The 21,037-nt window shown below is 37.0% G+C and overlaps 2 protein-coding genes across 2 annotated transcripts; both read left to right on the top strand.

The window, feature by feature from the left end:
* Window positions 1-8,951: 8,951 nt before the first annotated feature.
* Window positions 8,952-10,606, top strand: LOC114409250 (RING-H2 finger protein ATL38-like). The gene has a single exon (XM_028372642.1). The coding sequence runs from the start codon at window positions 9,363-9,365 to the stop codon at window positions 10,383-10,385; it is 1,023 nt and encodes a 340-aa protein (XP_028228443.1). The 5' UTR covers window positions 8,952-9,362; the 3' UTR covers window positions 10,386-10,606.
* Window positions 10,607-19,231: 8,625 nt separating this feature from the next.
* On the top strand, window positions 19,232-20,813 carry LOC114410508. The gene is made up of 4 exons (XM_028374498.1): window positions 19,232-19,618; window positions 19,732-20,124; window positions 20,321-20,722; window positions 20,802-20,813. Exons 1-4 carry the CDS (start codon window positions 19,232-19,234, stop codon window positions 20,811-20,813), a joined length of 1,194 nt encoding a protein of 397 aa, XP_028230299.1.
* The last annotated feature ends 224 nt before the right edge of the window (window positions 20,814-21,037 follow it).

Here is a 21,037-nt window from a genome sequence, read left to right as displayed (position 1 = left end):
AATCAATAATAATACAATCAACATTAGTAGTTAATGATACTGATTGAAAAAAAGGACAAAATATCATTTAAGAACATTTTCTTCAATAAGTTTTTTTTTTCCATTTTTTTATCTTCTTGGTAATCTCAAAATGGATGTTTCATATTATTGTTATTGTTATATGATAATCTCACACTTTCATTTGGTGTATGTGATTCACTGAACTGGACCTCATGGAGCCAATAATAATCTTGGTTGGTTGGATTAATTTAATATTGAGTTTTGTTTTTTCATTATATGATAATAACAATATATTATTGGTTCTACACAAATTATTGGTCTCTATTTTTCCTTGAAATTATCCTTCTATCCCCAATTTTAAAATTTTCTCATCCTTCTCTCTTCCCTCTTTCCCTTCCTCCTCTGATTTTGATATATTTTGGGGGGGGTTTGTATTCAATGAAATCAGGATTTTATTGTAGATTTCTCTACAATGGAATCACAATTCGGTTACTTTATTTTGGTTTTGAATACCACAAACGAAATCATGATTCCGTTGTGTGTTTTGGCAAAACTCACAACGGAATCTCAATCTCGTTATGTGTTCCGACAAAAGTGATTCTGTTGTGATTTTTGGGAAAACCCATAACCGGATCATGATTCCGTTTTGGTTATATAAGTTTTTTTTATTTTGTTATTATTTTCAATAATTAATTTATTATTTTACTTTTTGTTATTTTTTATTAATAGTTTAACTATTTTTCCTATAATTTCATATGGCTCGAACCAAACATGCTTCATAGTGGCTCGACGTGATCTCTCTCATGAAGGCCAGGGCCCCTCACATGAAGGGGATGATTCTAGAGAGAGGCATTGGAGGCTAACTGCATCAGCATGCGGCCGATGACATCCGTCGACAGAGCCAAAGCCAAACACAGAGCCACAGGCAGAGGCACGCCTATCTGACAGGATCATTGGACCTCCATTTGGAGGAGGTCCAATTGATTTGTCATTGATCCAATCTTATAGGGACCATTGTGTTGATCATGTATGGATTCAACATCCACGACCAAAAATGAAGCTCGTTAGCCACGGTGGCCAGATCTTACCACTTCCTATTGAGCCGATGATGAGGGCTTATGTGTTGCAATTACGACACGGTACACTATTGCAAACAAGGGCTTCATGAATGTCCTTGTGGAGAGGTGGCAACAGAAAACCTCATCCTTCCACCTGCTTGTTGAAGAGATGACCATCACTTTGAATGATGTGTCATGTCTCTTGCACCTACTTGTGATAGGAAGACCCATTAATCATGTCCCCTAAACCTTCAGTAGAGAGGCAGTAAAGATTATGCTCATGACTTGCCTTGGCATTCCGATAGAGGAAGAGGCTATAGTGGCGACCACCGTAGGTGCCAGGGTTAGGTTGACATGACTAACAAACCTATATCACCTGTACGTCCAGTCAAGATCGTACATGTGGGCTACCACAACTTATCTTTTGCACTTGGTCGACATTACGGTATTTGACGACCAATCCTCGACTCACATCCACATCATCTACCTCTTTTACCTCAATAACCTAGATGACTGCCACCAATACACTTGGGGATTCACTGCACTGGCGTACCTATACAACCATTTCTCCTATGCGAGCTAATACACCAGCAAGCAAGTTAGAGGTTACATGACGTTAGTCATGGTTAGCAAATAATTGTTTAATTGTGATTATTTGTATTTTTATTTTCTTTATTATTGTAACTAATTTTTTTTATAATGTTTTTTATAGTCTTGGGCGTTTGTGCATTTGTCCACTGTTGTCTATTTCGAGCCTAAGACTGGTGCTTTGGATGACCTAGTAGCCAACATATGGAAGCCAACACAAGGCACTGGGCAGACTCATTCGATTAGGGAGAAGCTGGATGACCTCGAGATGAATGTTGTCCCCTAGCATACCCTTTTACTTGGCTTCATTAAGTGAGGGACATACGTGTGGTCCTATCTTCTAGAGTGGGTGCTGAGGTAGTTTGGTCATGTTCAACACATCCCACGTCATCCACCGTAGCGTCTCACGTATAAGGCTTTTGATATGGTGTGGGCGAAGTGGCAATTGTGACATCCTGGAATTTCTACCCGGAATTTTGTAAGTATTACATTTAAATGATTATATATATATATATATATATATATATTCTTGGTAGAAGTATGTACATTGGGGGAGAAATACGTGGGTTAGACTAATTAATGAAGAGTAACCCATAACTGGACGGTTATAGATTAATTCGCAATTAATTAGTCTAAAAATTATCGTTTTGCGTACAACTTATAATTAAACAAAACCAACCTCTGAACCACGCTCAGGGTCTTATTCTGAGCATTTTGATATATATATTGCCTACCTTTGAAAATGGGCCCCGACGGGTGCAGAGAAATGCAAAGAACTGGAACCGGAGAGGCGGCATGCAAACCGAGGCAGGATTTTAGCATCCAAAAAGGTCCAGTTTTTTTCTTCTTTTATGGCTGAGTATGTGGTCAATTCAAAGGTAAAGGTGGGCCCTTTTTGCTCCTATTAAAAAATGACATGTGGAATTGTTTTTAAAAAGAAAATGAAAAAGAAAAGAAAAACCATTTTAAAAGCCAAATATTCTCTCTCTTTCTCCAGAAACTTCCAACACAACTCTCTTTTTCTTCCTCCACGTTTCTTTTTCATTTTCTTCACCACCATTGTTGTCTCTCTTCAAGCTTCAAATCCGCCTTCATTTCCACACCAAATTGCAAGATAAAACTGTTTTTGGAGTCTAGGAGCCTACCTCTACCTCGTGGGACCTTCAATTTCAGGAAAGGGTGGACTTCTCCTCACTTGAAATCTGTGGGTGTTGGGTTCTTGGGAGCTATAATGGGTAGTTCTACTAGGTTATTGCTTTAGGGTAGTTGTTTGTGAAGGAAATTGTTGTAATGATGCTAAACTTGACATGTTTAATGTAAGAAAAATTGCCCATGTTGATTTAGGGTTCAATAATGATGTTTTGAGATATATGTGTGCTTAAAATGTAGATAGAAAACTGGTAGAGAGGATGGGGAGAGTTAGCTTAGAGTTAAATGTGAGAATGATAGTGTTGTAGGTGGAAAAGTGTGAGATTTTGAGGTTTAGAAAGCCAAATTTGGTGTTAGTGGAAATTTGAGTTTAAAGTGAGTTGATTCTAGTTTAGAATGTCAATTAGGACTTGTAGGAAAGCTTGGTCAGAGCAAATGAGGAAAATTAGTGGCAAATGTGAAAGAAAAAAGCCATTTATAATGTAAATTGAGTGTTGAGAGGTCAAATTTTGAATAGGTGGAGATTTTACCTTAAAATTAGTTTGAGCAAGTCTAATTCAATGTTATAGACTTGATGAAGATGAGAGTTTACCCCAAAATCACCCAATTTTCATTTTCACCTTTCAAACCTTGAAAATTCACTAAATTTGGTGGGTTTTGGATACCTATAATTTGCTTTACCTTGGTTTGAAGTTTGTTTTTGGCTTGAACATGATTTATACATGGTTTAGGACTTGTAGGATCCAATTTGAGTGGAATTGGATGCATGTAAGCTAGATTTTGAAAATCTGCAAAATTATGCTGAAAAGCTGCCCAATCATGCAGCAAATCTGCCAATTATGTAGAAAAAAAACTAGTTGTTCAGTGCTAGTTTTTGCTGTCACGGTAAAGGTACTATATCTTGTGTTCTAGACATTCTTTAGTAGATCCCAACGGTCAAAACGTAGATTTCTGTATTAGAAACCCCCAGTTAAATTTTCAAGGCGATCCAATGGTTAACGAATCAGGGATGAGGACTTTACTGAGGTATGTTGGTAGGAAAAACTCTGTGGAATTCGAATGAATCTTGTGTAAATATTTCTGCCTCCACTCTATTTTTTTCCAAGGTAGTTTCATGTCAAATAGAATTGAATTGATTTGACATTGTGAAGGCTTGGAGGGGTTGATGGGGACCCGGTGCGGAGAGGAACGAGGAGAAGAGCTACGTACGTGTACGTGAGCTCAATTTAAAGGTGGGCAACTGGGGATGGTGTGCTTATGCCTGGGCTTGTGGAAATGAGATATTTGTTTTGCGCCATCACCTGATCGCCACTTAGTACCACATATGACGGGTGCCCCATAACCCAATAAGCCCTGTGTGAGAAAGTGTGGAAGAGTCAGTTTTCCAACTTTTATTAGTTGACCATAGAGTGGTACCTGAGGATATGTCGCGAGGGTCAGGAGACCTTGGGGACGTCAGGTGGGGTGCTATTGCCCAAAACCAAGCTTGGCCAATCCCGACCCAACCCAGGCATAGTCAGCCAGTTAGAACCTGTGGCGTACCTCAGCAGGCTAGCTCCTGGCAGTCAACCAATAAAGGAACAAAAGTCCACGAAGCAGGAAGGCTTGTGTAGCGGCTGGCCAGCTATCTATCTTGTGTTTTTATCTGAAAAATTCCCTCTGGTAATCGATTACAAGACATTGTGTAATTGATTATAGGGTTTAAAAATTGAAACAGAACGTGCAGTAGCTGCTGGTAATCGATTACCATTTGTGTGTAATCGATTACACAGTGTTATATGTTGCTGGTAATCGATTACCATTTATGTGTAATCGATTACACAATGTAAATTTTAAGTTCCAATGTGCAACAACTGTTGTAATTCATTTTTGGGCACTCGTAATCGATTACATACTTTGGTAATCGATTACCAGAGAGGAAATCTCTTGAAAAAGACATTTTGTCAGTGCGTAGCCGTTATGGGACGCATTGTATTGTTACCTGTGTAGTTAGATTTCTTGTGAAAGAGTCTACCCCTCTTTCTTTTATCTCTTGTAGATCGCGATGGCAACGCAGTTGATCCATGATCGCGTCGTGATGGAGTGCCTAGAGGGTGTTTGGGAGACCCTCGAAGGCAATGAGAGGTGCCAATTCCGTGGCACAGTTCGACTCACTGCTACTTCGCTAGTACATCCGGAGCAACCCGCACGCACACTTCAGCAGCCTGTGGAGTGGATACTACCTACGCCTACTCCATATCGACTAGTTGAGCCTGCTCAATTGATAGAGGTGTCATCCTCTAAAGAGGATCTTGAAGAGGACCCAGAGGAGTTATCTCCTGAACCTACTATGGATGCCCCTGACTTACCAGAGGATGATGAGGACCCGCTCCCTGATGTTGATTCTCCAGAGGATATTATGCCAGCATCTGAGGCAGACTCTACAGAAGAGAGTGGCCCTGGAGGGACAACGAATAGTGACGACTCTTCATCATAGCAGACGGCTCCTTAGATTAAGCGTATATACTTTTGTGGGTGGGTGTATCTAGTTCAGACTGCTAGGTTTACTCTTTTGATTTTTGGGTGGGTAGACCTCTTGTATAGAAATTTTGATGATTGTATATATATTGTGGCTGAAGCCACCACAGTTGTTACCTTTGCTCTGGACAGTTTTTGATGATGAAAACAATTATGTTTTATCTTGTTATTTGAAAAAGAAATGTTAACGAACTTTATTTGAAAAGAGTTTATCGACCGCACCTTATTATTTCTCACGTGACGACCCAAAATGATGACAGATATTTTTTCTGAAAAAGAAAATAGTTTGGAGGTTATAAGTGATCAGAAAGAAATGAATCCGAATAGAGTTGTGAACTGGCCACTCAGGACTCTATAGTGATAATTTTCTTTTTGAAATTAATTATCGTGAAATAAATAACCGTGCGGAAAAAAAAAATTCCCATGGCTTCTGCTATTTAATTTATTACTATTAAACCAGTCATTATTTAGGGACGCCACAGCAACAACATGTTATTCCACTAGAGATTTTGTGTCACCTAGGGGTCCTTGGGCTTGTATCCCTAACTATCTACCTTGGTTTTATCAGGTTTCCTACCCATATGTCATTCCGCCAAAGGAGGGAGAGCCACCACATCCTCCTGTACATCTACCCCTTGGGCAGCTACTGACAGAGTATGTACTAGGTGAGAAACTACTCTTGCCAGATAAATCAAAATGGATTTTGTTAATCTTCTTTCCTGAATTGTCACTTAAAAAATATTTACTAATTGAATTTTTTCTTGTAGGATCGATTCTAGATGGCTTCAGGTCCCATGCAAAGCTTGCTAGACCTTTGCTACTAAAGTCCGAAAAGATGAAAAACATTTTTCCTATATCATTGTCGGGTTTAAGCTTCATAAACTCTTATTCAACACAACCATCATTGACGTAAATTGGTTGACGGTAAAAAAAATCAACTAAAACTTTGTAACATCCGATGGCGTCAATAATTGTATTCCTTAAGACATCTAGCGACATGTGATCACTTATTGTGATGACTTGAGGACCACTAGGACATTCACACAATATCCCTTCAGATGATAAAATTATGTCATCATTGCAATACACAAGAGCAGATACACTCTCCATGTTTTAAGCAATATAATGAATATCAAGTAAAGATGTTGAGTTGCATCAAATCTCTACTAATGTTTATATTAGATGGTCTATTGTTCTCTCATGACCTATACCATATCAATAGTTGAGATAGCAACAAAAACATAAATGGTTTAAATTGTGTCTATATTTAATACGGTTGGTATGCATATCAAGAAAAATGATTATTGTTTAGTAATTGTGTATTGGAAAAAGTGGTGTTCAATCAATATATCTCAGAAAAAAAGCAGTCTCAGCCAATAAATGGACAATAAATGCAGTGTTGCAGTATTCAATAAAAAGACACATTTAAGCTTCACACAAATGTGTTTTTCTTCTCTTTTTTTATCCAATGGAATCATGATTCCGTTGTGGATAATTTTTTTTATTATAATAGAATCACAATTCCACTATGATAAAAAAATTATCCACAATTGAATCATGATATCATTGTGTTAAGGGGGATGCCGCAAAATATAATAACAGAAATCATGATTTATTTGTTATGTTTAAGGCTCAAAAAATGGAAACGTGATTCCATTGTATATGAATACAATGGAATTGTGATTCTGTTGAGAATAAGGGTGTGAAAATTGGTGCGTAACGGAATCATGATTCCGTTGTGTGTTTTGTGTAGCAAAATCGTGATTCCATGGGGAGGGTGTTTTTGAAATAAAAAAGTATCAACCCCTTTGTAGGGGCTAGGAATAATTATCATGAGGCCAATAGTAACTCTCCTAATAATATCACACTTATTTGGGCTCTGCGTCTGATTCACTATACTGGGCTTCATGAAGTAGTTCGATTAATACTATTGGGCTTGGACTGCTAAAGTTGGGTTTATTATTTTATTTTAGCACTGTATTTCATTTCTTTCTTCCAATTCCAGTTTTCCATATTTTTTTGGTTTTTAGTACTGACAACGGATTAATTAAATTTAAGAAATAGTATTTTTCAAAATACAAATTAAATGACATATAATTAAGGTAAGTTATATGAGACATTGACAAAGGTAGATTAAGAAAGAGTTTCACTTTTAGCAACGAGTGTACTCAAATTAATTTAATATATAAGAATTAATGGATTAATAAATTACAAAATTATATAATTCTTTATATAAATAATTGAATTTTTATATATGAAGATGACACTACTACTGATTAACCTTTTAAAAATTAGGTTTTAAATTTAATGAAAACTTTACTATCTTAGCTAGAATGCTTACTTTTATTTGGTGGCTTGACTATGAGAACATTGAGAATACGAGAGAAACGAGTGTAAGACGCATATAAGACTATAATAATATGTACTTTCCTTACGTACTTCTACCGATTAATTTATTTGGAATTTGCTATGAGATATTGAGATATTCCTTTGGTTGACGGGTGTCCATATTCAAATGTTAGTGTGTTTTCAATGGAAACCTCAATGAAGAAACCGTTTTTTCTTACAAAATTCAGAGTGTTGAATTGCTTGATGGAGATTTGGACACACTAGATAAGGAGGGCGAGCTCCAGTTATCACTCATAATCTTCGATTACTTTTAGTCGATAACTTGCTTGCTTCAATTTCATGTTTACAAGTATGGATCAAAACTCATTTTTTGTATTTCTTACACTTTTTGACTTTGACATCAAAATATTTGTGTAGGTGTATGCAGGTTTCACTTTTCAATGAAAGCCGTGGTGGCTCATTAGAATTCCCCCAAAATTAAGCTTGAAGTATTCACATGCTCATATATAATACCTTTGAAAAATCTCTAATATATGAAATCACTCACAATTCTCTTATTTATTTATTTGGAAGAGAAATTAGAGTCTGTTTTATTTATTTATTTGGAAGCGAAATCAGAGTCTTATTGAGGAATAAAAACTAATAATTTATTAAAATCACCAAACCAATGAATTTTTTTTCGTAATTAACTACCTCTAATTCTATAGTATATATGTTAATTAATACAATGGATTAATATATTTATTTCAAATCTTTGATTTACATCCAGTGACTTTGATGCTAAGTTATTATATATATATATTATTTAAATTAAAATGTTTTTAGCACGTAAGATGTGATATAAGTTACAAGTAATTTTGGTTGGCTTTTAATCATACGATGCAGGTTTGATCTTTGTTTATGTGCATAGAGTGACCACTTATGCTTTGAGAAACTGCCCCATAATAGGCACTTTATTTCGTTGGAAACTAGTCGCATTATTTTTTTTAACTAAATAGATTTTTAAGAATTTTAATCCAATTTTTTAAATTTCGATATAAATCAAGTCATAGATTCCTATCCACTATCCAGTATCCAGTAAAATCTCAAAATCATCCCTCGAGGATTATTTGTTTTTTTTCTTCCTTCTGACGTAGTCGAACAGAAGATTTTAGAACACAACGCTAAGACAACAATTGACCGAGGTTTATTTGGTCGGAAGGGAGGGGTCGGTGAGGAACAGAAATAAATATGTATTCTCAAATCAAGAAAAACATAAATTATCACAAAAACAAAAACAGTACTACTAATAATTAAGAAAGTTTTGAATTCTTTTTTCAATACCTACCTAAAATAAAAGCTTTATATATCCTCTTTAGGAAAATTTCCGTCCCAATGAAGCTGCAAGCAAGCAATTAAGCTACCTCAGGAAGCAAAGTCTATGGCGACTCCTTCAAACCCCAAAACCAAATAGTAGAATAAAATCATAGCACGACCCAATTCCAAAGAAGTTGAATACTTTAACCACCCTCTTTTTTTCCTTCGCCACCATTATCCAAAACGCCCCAGTGCCTTACGCTACTGCTTTTTTTGTAACAGCCATATCATTAAATATTAATTACCAGAGTCAAAAGAAAACAATGAGTATGCATGTACGGTGGGTGGCTATTATTAATTAAGACCAAAACCATCCAAATTCTTTGCTTGTACACCTGAACCCTAATGACCACTTTCACACACTCCATTTTCCACCATGACCTTCTTTTTCTTTTCTATTTCTTTCTCCTCACGGAATTTCCGCCGCAGGCCACCGCGCAGCCTCCGAACACGCTGACGCCGCCGCCGCAGCAGGACCGCTTTACGAGGCTGAAGTTCGACAAATCCATGGCCATCGTTCTGCTGATCCTGGTGGTGGTGTTCTTCATCCTAGGGTTCCTCTCCGTGTACACGCGCCAGTGCGCGGAGCGCAGGATGGGAGGGAGGTTCGACCTCTCCATCTCGATCTCGCGCCGGCAACGCGGCCTCGGCCGCGAAGTCATCGAAACGTTCCCGACGTTCGTGTACTCCACCGTGAAGAGCCTCAAGATAGGGCGCGCCACGCTAGAATGCGCCGTGTGCCTAAACGAGTTCGAGGAGGATGAAACGCTGCGTTTCATCCCCAACTGCAGCCACGTGTTCCACTCCGACTGCATCGACGCGTGGCTCGCAAACCACTCCACTTGCCCCGTCTGTCGCGCCAATCTTACTTCCAAACCCGATGACCGGTGTTCTGCTCCTATCCAAAACCCGGATCCGGAGCAGCCCGTTTTAACCTCATCAACCCGACCCGAAACCGTGGGTGCTGATTTGCTTAGTCAGAACCGTACACCGCCGCGACCATGGTCAACGGGTCTTAGTATCGCGAGTTGGTTTCCGCGGTCTCACTCGACGGGGCACTCGCTGGTTCAACCCGGGGAGAATTGTGAACGGTTTACGCTGCGTTTGCCTGAGGAAGTGCGGAACGAGCTTATGCTGAGTCGCACCAAGAGTTGCGGCGTGAGCGTGACGTTCACGCGCGAGAATAGTGGAAGGAGGGGTTACAGGGCAAGGAGCCTTGGTAGCAGCCTCAGCCCTCACGTGACAAGAAACAGCACCAGTCCTCACGTTAGGGGGTGGTTTTCTCGGCCACGCTCGATTAAGGATGATGTCGGGGAACGGTCTTCGGATCGGTTATTCTCCACGACAAGGGATATTAGTGAGGTTTAGATGCTTCATTTTTTATTTGGTGGCTAAAAGTCAAAGATGATCATAATATCATTACTTTCACAGTTTCACAATGGCTTTTGCTTTTGCCATTTACCAAACCAGCCTTTGTGCTCATGTATATAGTTACATTTTTATTTTTTTTTTGTAATTTTTATATATGCTGCAGTAATATTTATTTGTATGGTTTTGGAGTTTGGAAATTTTGGAGTAATATTTTGTAATTTTTATGATTACAATGGCTTCTTTTCTAGGATTTTGTAAACATGAATAAATTTGAAAATATGAAACATTTGCTTCTTTTCTAGTCTTGCTGATTTGATTTGAAGATATGCTTATTTGTGTTAGGGTCTATTTGGTAAATTTTTTTAGAAGTATATCTTGGAAAAACAAAAGAGTTTCTCTATAAATTAAAATGATTTATTTATTAGTTAATTTTTAAAAATTCTCTTATATAATTTATATAAAAAAATGGGAAAACATTTACAAATTAATTAATAAAAAAATATTTTAATTTATATAGAAGTTTATTTGATTCCGTTCTTCTTATTTTATCATTCTATCTAGAAAAACTTATCCATTAATCTTTTCATCCGTTGTGTGCCCATCTTACAACATTAGCACTTAAGTACCGAAAAACAGAAGACGTATAAAGACAGTAGTAATATTTTTTTTAAGAACCTATAGTGCTGCCATGCTCTATAGGTTATATGCTTTCTATTCTGAGTTCTGATTGGTTAATATAATAATTTATGAGGGTTATAATGGCTTTATTTAATATATTTATAGTGTACTGGAAATGTTACGATAATGCAAAAGGTCAATAGTTTATTTATTATTTATTATAGTTATAAAGCAATTATATATACTATTATGAAGTTATTAATTATTATCTGGATTACTAGTACAATTATAAGAGAAAGAAGGATATATAGCAAGTGTTATTATAGAGCAGTTTATTATTAATTACATATGGGCTGTTATTTGTAAATAAATTCAGACTGTATTTATACCCCTCTTACAGCAATATTATTTTCTCTCGGTGAATATCGCGAAATCTATGGTGAAACGAATCCTACGATGAAGCGTTATTTTTTTTTTTTTTTATTAGGATGATCCTTTGAACAAAATAATTTAATTGACCCCTATCCATATTTCAGTGTTTTTGCCCCAATTTTTTTTATTTATGGTTTTTTTTGAATCATGTCATGTTATTTTTTATTTCAGTAATTTTTTGGCTTTTTTATTTTCAAAAGTAAAATAAATTGAATTTATCTATTTCTTTGTTTGATCATCATCTTTAATAGTCAGTTCAAGTGAGTTTTCAAACGAAATAAGGGTGATTATTATATAATTAATGCCATCGATAATATAACATATTAAATAAAAACTACATTGATAAAATATGATAACGACGTTACTGAATTTTTAACAATTAAATTCCTATCAAATGAAGAATGTCTTATAGTATGATTGACATGAAGTCGTAATTAATTAAGAATGAACCTTGCCATATTATATAATTCAAAAAGAAATATTAAATGAAGTGTCACTCGTTTAACAGAATCTTTAAATTAACCAAGTCATTACTTGTATCAGAAAGCCCGATGCTAATAATTATATAAAATATATAAATTATAAATTATTACAAACAATAATAGTGTATATTTAACAATGACATAACAAATGTCTCACAAATTCACAATATTCTTATAATTCTTGTGACTCTCGAACATCGACTCTTGTTCATAACGATTTTTTTTAATTTTAAATGCCAAATTAAAATATTTTGTCTCTATTCTAATGTTAAAGTTTGTTTTAGAAAATTAACAATTATATTTTTATCCTTTTTAAATAACTAAAATAGAATTGAATTAATAATTTTTATTTGCTCCTTCGTTAATTTGATATATATATATATATATATATATATATATATATATATATATATAATGTTAATTTTGATATATCAATGAATTACTAGATAAATTTGAATTAATGTAAAATTTTATAGAAATGATAATGGGTTTTAGTTTAAGGGTATATTTTAAATTAAAATTATCTAATGAAAAAATGATCGAAAAGTATAAGAATTGGTATACTTATAACAATATAAATTGATCTCCCTTTCTCTCTATATACTATAAAACAAATACCGTGTTCTCCCCGTACTATACGTATATTAATACAGTTCTACATTTTTCTAAACATTGGTCAATGAGATTTTATGGTCTAATTGGTGCTTCTGGTCGAGGTGTTACCCTTTTTGTTTTCTTGCCAATCAGGTTACTTTCCTTGCATTTAACACTTTTGGAGCATAGTATCTTGTGGTGGTGCTTGATCTAGTGAATTCTTTCAATTTGTTCTCAGCCTTGGAGGCATTGGTCCACAATGTAAGAGAAGTAGTATTAGTAACATGTGAATTTAGACAAAGGAGCAAACTAAGTTCCGTGTACGACTAAACGTACATGCACCACACTGTTTTTGTTTTGTTTTAATTATTTTGGAAACATTACATTCACGACACTTCAGAAGATGAAAGACCTCTCCCCACTTCTTGGCTGTTGCTAGGTGCACCCAGCAAAATTGCTGGTGCACCCAGCAATTTATTGAAGTTACAAAAATGCCCTTCGTTTAAAAATCAAAAGTTAATAAATTTTAAAAAACAAAGTTTCTTCTTCCGCCCTCATTCCCGTTCCGTGCACCCAGCATTTTCTCCCCTTCTTCCCCTTTCTTCTTCAGCTTCCTCGTTCGTGTTCTTCCGCGCTCCCTTCCTCGTTCGTGTTCTTCCACGCTCCCTTCCTCGTTCGTGTTCTTCAATGGGCTTCCTCGCAGCAGTCTTCTTCCTCCTCGTAGCAGTGTTCCTCGCAGCAGTCTTCTTCTCCATTTTGGTTGCGTCCCTTGGAGTTCTTCATTGGGTTGTTTAAGCGTTTCTTCCGCCATCGAGGTTAGTGTTCTAACTCCATTGGCTTTGGATTACTGTTAGAATAACGTTAATGGCCTTAGGATAAACGACATTGCGGTTGTTTGGTGCTGGAGATTGAACACGAAGTTCTTCCGCGGAAAGAAGCTTCTTCCGCGCGTGTGTTAGGGGACGGAAATGGATTCAGCGGAAGAAGGTGTTCTTCTGCGAGCTCCTGCGGAAGAAATGTGAAAAGTTCTTCCGCTGGCACCCGCGGAAGAACCTTTTTAGTTTCTTCCGCAGGAGCCCGCGGAAGAACACCTTCTTCCGCTGACTCCATTTCCGTGTTGTTACACTCGCGGAAGAACACCTTCTTCCGTAGAGTGCATTTTCTGCTCGCGGAAGAAGCTGCCAAACTTCTTCCGCAGGAAGCATTTTGTTGTATATTGGTTATTTTTCTTGAAAATTATGTCTGAACCTGCAATTTATTGATATTATTAGTAAGTTTTTATTTATTTATTAAGTGTTACAGAGTGTATATGGTATTTAAGTTACACAAACTCCCTAATTTTGTGTTTTTTAGTTGCTATTGGGATGTCTAAATTGAATTGTTATTTGTTGTGATTTGGTGTGATTGACTTATGCACTAGGATGTCTAAATTGAACTGTTATTTGCTGTCATTTGGTTAGAATGTGTGAATGATTGTATACAATGCATAAATTGAATTGTTATGTGGAACACAACATGAAAGAGCAAAATTAAATTGGTTATCCAATTCCTTTTCACAGGAAATATGACACTATGGTGAGGAACCTCAGCTACAATTTAAAAGAACATGGTGTGCTATGCCTGTTACGGGACAGAGATCGAGCATGAGACGAGTCTAGCTAGTAGCATCATGTGTTAGTAGAAGATAATATTGTAAAATGCAACATAAATAGCTAGTTAACAAATTGAACACGAAATGATGGAGCACCTTGATTCCTCTAATTTGATGTATTGAGAATTTTGAATACAAAATGATGTGTTGAGAATTTTGAATACAAAATGATGCACTTGGTGATTACAAATCCAAGCACCCACATTTGTATTAGTTACATGTATTTGTATTAGTTACAAATCCAAGTCATTCCAAACCAAATGCACTCTAAATGGTATGAAAAAGTTTAGTAGGAATTTCTTTACAAAGCATATACGTTGACATAATTAGCTTAATTAAAATTTAAAAAATAAAAATAAGGCTAGAAATTGGCAGGAATTATGGGTAATTAGTATTACTAATACTCAATACAAACCAAATATCCTTATTTGGTGATAAAGCCTAGTAAGAACAAATGCTCTTATTGAAAGAATAATAGACAACTAGGACAAATTATCCTTATTCTGACCATTGAATCCCTTCCTTGACAAGGATGAAAAGCTCTTATTGAAAGAATAATAGACAACTAGGACAAATTAAATGACACATGTGAGCTATGTATCTAGCCCTTCCTAGTAAGAACAAATGCTTTGTTCGAGTGCTTACTCTTTTCTCCATACCTTACCATATGAACTAGAATATTGTAATAGTTCACTTTCATTGTAACTAAGATTCATGTGCAGTTGGTGATTAGAAATCCAAGCACCCACATGGATCCGCAAGCCTTGTGCCCTTTTTGAATATTTGACCATACTCTGTATTTTTATACAATTTCAATTCACAATCAATCAAAGTGTTTCACTCCACATAAATGTAATTCAAAAAATCCACTCCTAAGTAATTTGAGTTTCAGGGCGGGGATGGAAAAACCCCATCATCATGCCTACTTGAATAGCAGTGGCTCTGCTATTCAAGAGACACAGGGTTACCACTGCTCAAGGCTTGTCAGAACCATTTGCACTGTGAGAAATTGCTTAGTTAATGAAATTCGTGTGATGATGTTAAGTTAGACAGTTCATATAATTTCTTTGATTTAACTTGAACTTAGAGATGAATTAAAGGAATTTATACCACAATAATTGATTGTAATAGCAATGTATAAAGGAAAGAAAAATAAAGCTTCTGGTTTAATAAGTAGAATTGTGTCTTGAGAGAATCACAATGACAGGATTTGAGTTCTACTAATCAATTGAATTATATTTGGTGTGATTTATATATGCATTTGATATATATGCATTTGTATGTCAATTATTTGGATAAATTATGTTGAACTAAATATATAATCCGTGGGTTTGGATAAATTATGTGGATTAGTTAGAATTCCAAAGCTTTGTTACACAAATTATTTGAGTGTTCTTCATGATTTTAGATCATGGTTAGAACACGAGGTCTACGTCGTCTGGTAGGCACAGGTAGAGGCAGAGACCTTAGTCAGGATGTGCCTGAGGATGTTCCTCGCCGTCATAGGCCCACTGCCTCCGCACGTAGGCAACGGGTTACCCAGATGGCTGAGGATGTGGCTGAGTCCCACGGAAGAAGGTTCTTCCCTGTAGTTGACAGGGGCGGAAGAATTCTTCCGCAGTTGACATTATAACTGCGGAAGAAGGTTCTTCCGTGGAGTCCCACGAAAGAATTCTTCCGCCCCTGTCAACGGAACAAGTTTGCAAAAAAGCATGAAGGGCATTTTTGGGATTTTTAAAATTTGCTGGGTGCACCAACAATTCTGCTGGGTGCCCCTAGCAAATCCCCCACTTCTTTTGTCGTGTTACCGCGAAACCCCATTACTAGCCCTATAAAGTTAGAAGACCCGTACTAGCACTCTATTAGGCTCTTGCTATTTGCACCCCTTACCTCCTTTCTACCTCACAATTACCCATTATACCCTTTTGCTTAAAGATGTACACTCCTTTTACTTTCCAGAAACATTTTTTTGGAATTACATATACCTATATAAAAAATGTATCTCCCAAACTATGATTCATAATTTCAAAGATAAATTTCTGGAATAGGTATATATTTTTTAATAAAACTTTGTAATAAAGGTGTATAATGTATGAAGTTAGTGATGAATGTATCTTGAAATACAGTGTCACTTGAAGAAAAACACAAACTATTATACAATAATGATGAAAACACAATATTATATAATGAATATATGATGAAGTTAAAATTAGATTTAAAGAATAATAAAGATAAGATAAAAATAAGATTTTAAATAGAATTTAAAGAACACTAATGATATATTGAAAATAAAACTAAAAAATATGAGTATAAGATAAGTTTTTATCATCTTTTTTTTTTTTATTTCTCATCAACCATCTTAATTCTTAAGTGATATTTTATTAAAAAATATATATTTATTCTATAAGTATATCTCTAAAACTATGAAACATAGTTCTAAAGATACGTTTCTGGAATAGGTATATGTAATTTTAGAAATACATTTCCAGAAAGAAAAAGGGGTGTATTTCTTTAAGAAAAAGGGTATAATGGATAATTGAGAGGCAGAAAGGGGATATTGGGGTGTACTTAGGAAAAACGAGATGCAAATCGTAAGAGCCCTGTATTAAATATTTGTTGCCCGTTTGGGTTTTTATCCGTGCAGTATTTTTGAGTGCTACTAGGTGCACCCAGCAGTTTTGCTGGTGCACCAGCAATTTGTGGGAAAAGACTTAAAAGCCCCTTAGGATTTTTAAAAAAAAAATTCTCTCGCCTCTCTCTCTCCCGCACCTACTTCTTCTTCTTCCTTTCTCGGACGGTTCTACTTCTTCTGCTTCATTCTTGTTCTTCATTCTTCTGCTTCATTCTGCATCTTCTTCGTTCTTCTTCTTCTTCGCGCTGCCTCTTCTTCCTAAGTGAAGTCTTCTTCTTCGCGTTTATGCTTCTTCCTCATCTTCGTTGCCGCCATTGTTGTCGGGATCAAGTGGAAAGCTTCTTCTTTGCGTTTCTGCTTCTTCTTCGAGTTTCTGCTTCTTCTTCGAGGTACGTTTCTCCTTCGCGTTTCTTCTTCTTCCACCATTGTTGCCGGCGATGGCGGAAACCGCTACCGGAAAGTTGTTGGGCTGTTTACGGATCACCTGATCCGTAAGCCTCTTACGGATCAAGTTGATCCGGAAGAGGCTTACGGATCAAGTGATCCGTAAACTGTTTTTTAGTATTTACGGACCACTTGATCCGTAAGACTCTTACGGATCAACTTGATCCGTAAGAGGCTTACGGATCAGGTGATCCGTAAATACTAAAAAACAGTTTACGGATCACTTGATCCGTAAAAGTAACAGTTTCATTTTAATTGAAAAAATACCAAATCAATGCTCCCCCTTTAATTAGGTTTGCTTGCCTTATTTTGTTTTTGGTTGTTTCAATATTGTTGAACTTGAACATTGTAATTACTGACAATGCTCCCCCTTTAATTAGCTTTTTTTGGTTGTTTCTTGGACACATTAGAAAAAAATCTTGTCCCGGTTAGCACCTAATATCCCTTTTTGGTAGACATACATATTAGTTAGGATGCTCCCCCTTATATGATGAATAGAATAAAACACACATCAGTGTGTTTTATTGATTAGCATTTTTTTTATCAGCAAAATAGGATATATATATATATATTAATAAAAGAGTACCAGAGGTACTATAATTACAACGTGTTATAAAAATCCTAGTGGATCCACATGTGATGCTACTTTCGGACTGATGTGATCCACCCTACAAAAAAAAATACATCAACAATACCCATTGGCGTTGAATGATTAGCATGAATTACTTCATTTAAAAAATTCCAAGAGATAGGTAGTGCTTGTATGAAATTATCCAAATATTCCAAACCAAATATTGCTAGTAAAACTAGTCTCATTATTACAAAGATAAAAATCACAACTAGAGTAAGCATGGGCACAAAGATGCCACCCCCGCCAACACCTTTCACAGTCCTAAATGCTTATTCCTAGGAATCCTAGGAATCCAATCATATATTTTTGGTAAGTGTTACACTCTTAGGTAGCATTTGGTAAACATATTAGAACAGAAGTTACAAAATGGAACATAACCAATGGGTTCTATTCTAGCTTTGGTGAATTATAAAAATAGAACAAAACACAATATTGTGTTGAGAAATGGTATATTTTGATTCTATTTCGTTTATCCACACACATCAAACACTATCTTAGCATTAATTCCTAATTTTTGTTTATCCACACACATCAATCCTGGTTTGATTCTATTTCGTTTATCCACACACATCATTCCTTCATGAATCATTATCCGGTGGTCACACTACTAACTTCAATTTCAACATTCACAACATATTTAGGACTAGCATTATTAGCTTTTTATAGAACTGGTCAACAAAAACATATTGGTCAATGTGGATTATTTCTAGATAGAATACTATAAGGACAATCAATTAGTGTATATAGAAAACATTTAGAGAGAAAGTTTTATGAGGGTTAGGAGAACAATTAATCCAAATCCTATAATGATTGCAACTTTTACTCGCTGTTCTTATTTCTATTTCAGACTGAACATCAATATTGTTCTATATATTAATATATATTGTTCTTAGATGGAATTGTCACAAGCAGTATAACAAGGAATGGTCCTAGTTGTGGTAGCCAACAAGGGAGGGAATTGACATTGATATCATAATGAAGTGAACATGTTAAGGCAATTGAATTAGTTTAAAGTAGTGGGTTACTTCTATTAGAGTCATCCAAATTTGTACATTTTAGTAAGAATTTAAGTCTTCTTCTGCACTTGTTCAAGTTAGCTATTTTATTCCTTCGCTCAATCCTCTAATGAGTTCTATTCTAGCTTTGGTCAATTATAAAAATAGAACAAAACACAAAACAACACCTTCCTGAATCAAGGTCAATACCACTAAGCATTTGAGATGCTGTTGACCATTGTTTGTCAGATTCATAAAGCTCATCAAGTTTCTCTCTAATAAGTAAAACATATGATAAAACAACAAGTGGCCATTAGAGTAATTGAATTGAGTTAACCAAATGCTTGAAATTTGAGAAAATGAAATGAGTGATGGATTTTGCGGTACTCATTTGCAGATCATGGTTAGGACTAGAGGATTAGGTCATGCCTTAGGTCAAGTCACTGGCAGAGGTCTGGGCAGAGGAGATCGTGATGATTCCGATGATGCTCCGCAGCGTCGACGGCCTACTGCATCCGCATGGAGGCAGCGAGTCGCTGTGACTGCGGATCACGTCAATGAGCCAGTCATCCCTGCGCCAGATGTTCAAGATGACCCGATGGAGGCACCAGCTGTTGTGGAGGACATTCCTGCGGACGCAGGCGTAGAGGCGGTTGAGGATCAGCCTCAGGGATTTCCGGGTGGTCCGAGCGACCCATCTGTGTTGACAGCGTATGCGGATCACGTTGCTTGCAGCGTATGGACGGGAGAGGTATTTATACTATTTATTTTTAGTTACTTGTAAATTATACTTTATGATTGAAATTAGTTTTCCTTTAAATGATAATTTTAACGAATTTTATGTTCCTTTATACTTCAATTCAGGAGCATCCTGAATTGAAGCTATCCTCTCATGGGAGGAAGGTCCACAGTTTAGGCAGGCCTGTCCCTGCCATTGAGGGACTTATTGCTGGTACAGGACTAAGTCCTCTGATCGCGTGTTCGGTAGACACCGGCGATCGGGGACTTTTGTCCGCGTTTGTGGAGCGGTGGCACCGGGAGACGTCTAGTTTCCATCTCCCGGTGGGAGAGCTCACCATCACATTGGACGACGTCTCCTCTCTTCTCCATCTTCCCGTTATTGGCGACTTACACGCATTTGAGCCCTTGCACGTGGACGATGCGGTTCAGATGCTGGTGGACTTGTTGATGGTCTCTCCAGAGTCTGCTAGGGCTGAGACAGTCCAGTGTCGTGGATCGTACGTACGCCTGCAATGGGTACGTGATATATATCAGCGCCGATGCCAGGCAGGTCATTGGATAGCTGCGACTCGCGCATATCTTCTTCACCTACTGGGTTTCACTCTGTTTGCTAACAAGAGTGCAACCAATGTCCATCTGTAGTGCTGGATTTACTTTAAATTTTGTTAAACTTTCATTATTAATGTTTATAATTTGAATGTTACATCTGTAGTGCTGGATTTACGAGCACTTTCCCTCGGTCGCGGAGTCCACCGCTGACCAGGACTACGACGAGGCTTCTCCGCGTGCGTGCAGGTGGATTGCGACGAAGAAGACCGTGAAAAGAATTCGCACGCCATCGTACAGGGAGCGCCTAGACCGACTCCAGATTCCGGATGTCTGCTGGATCCCTTATGGGGAGCATCGGGAGGTCCGGGACTTCCACGTCAGATCATGCTATTTCGGTCTCTTTCGCTGGGGGCCTGTTGCTGTTTATTACCGATCGGAGAGGGTCGTGCGGCAGTTTGGCTACACGCAGACCATTCCTGCTCCTCCTGTCGATTCATGGGTCTCGTATGATGATATACACGACAGGTGGATGCACTACGAGGATCATATCGTACCTGCAAGTGAGGTGTGCGTTGTGCTAGAGGCGTGTTCCAGTGACTACATCAACTGGTTCTTCTGCATCTCCCATCCTTTCATGACAATAGGCCACGCATTAGATCCTCTGCCTCATGGTCGCGCCCCGCAGCCCCAAGTCGTCCCTCAGGCCCCGCAGACGGATATCCCTCGCGTGCCGGAGCCAGGAGCATCGTCGACATCTGCGGAGGAGCCCAGACATGCAGTGGTAAGTAATACTAATAATTTACGTCATTTACCTTAATATTTGCATAATAATTTGTGTAATTAGTTTGTTTTGTATGTAACAGGAAGTTTGTGATGACAT

This window comes from Glycine soja, chromosome 4, assembly GCF_004193775.1.
Source record: "Glycine soja cultivar W05 chromosome 4, ASM419377v2, whole genome shotgun sequence".
In the NCBI taxonomy this organism is placed as follows: Eukaryota; Viridiplantae; Streptophyta; class Magnoliopsida; order Fabales; family Fabaceae; genus Glycine; species Glycine soja.
This window is presented reverse-complemented; position numbering and strand designations above follow the sequence as displayed.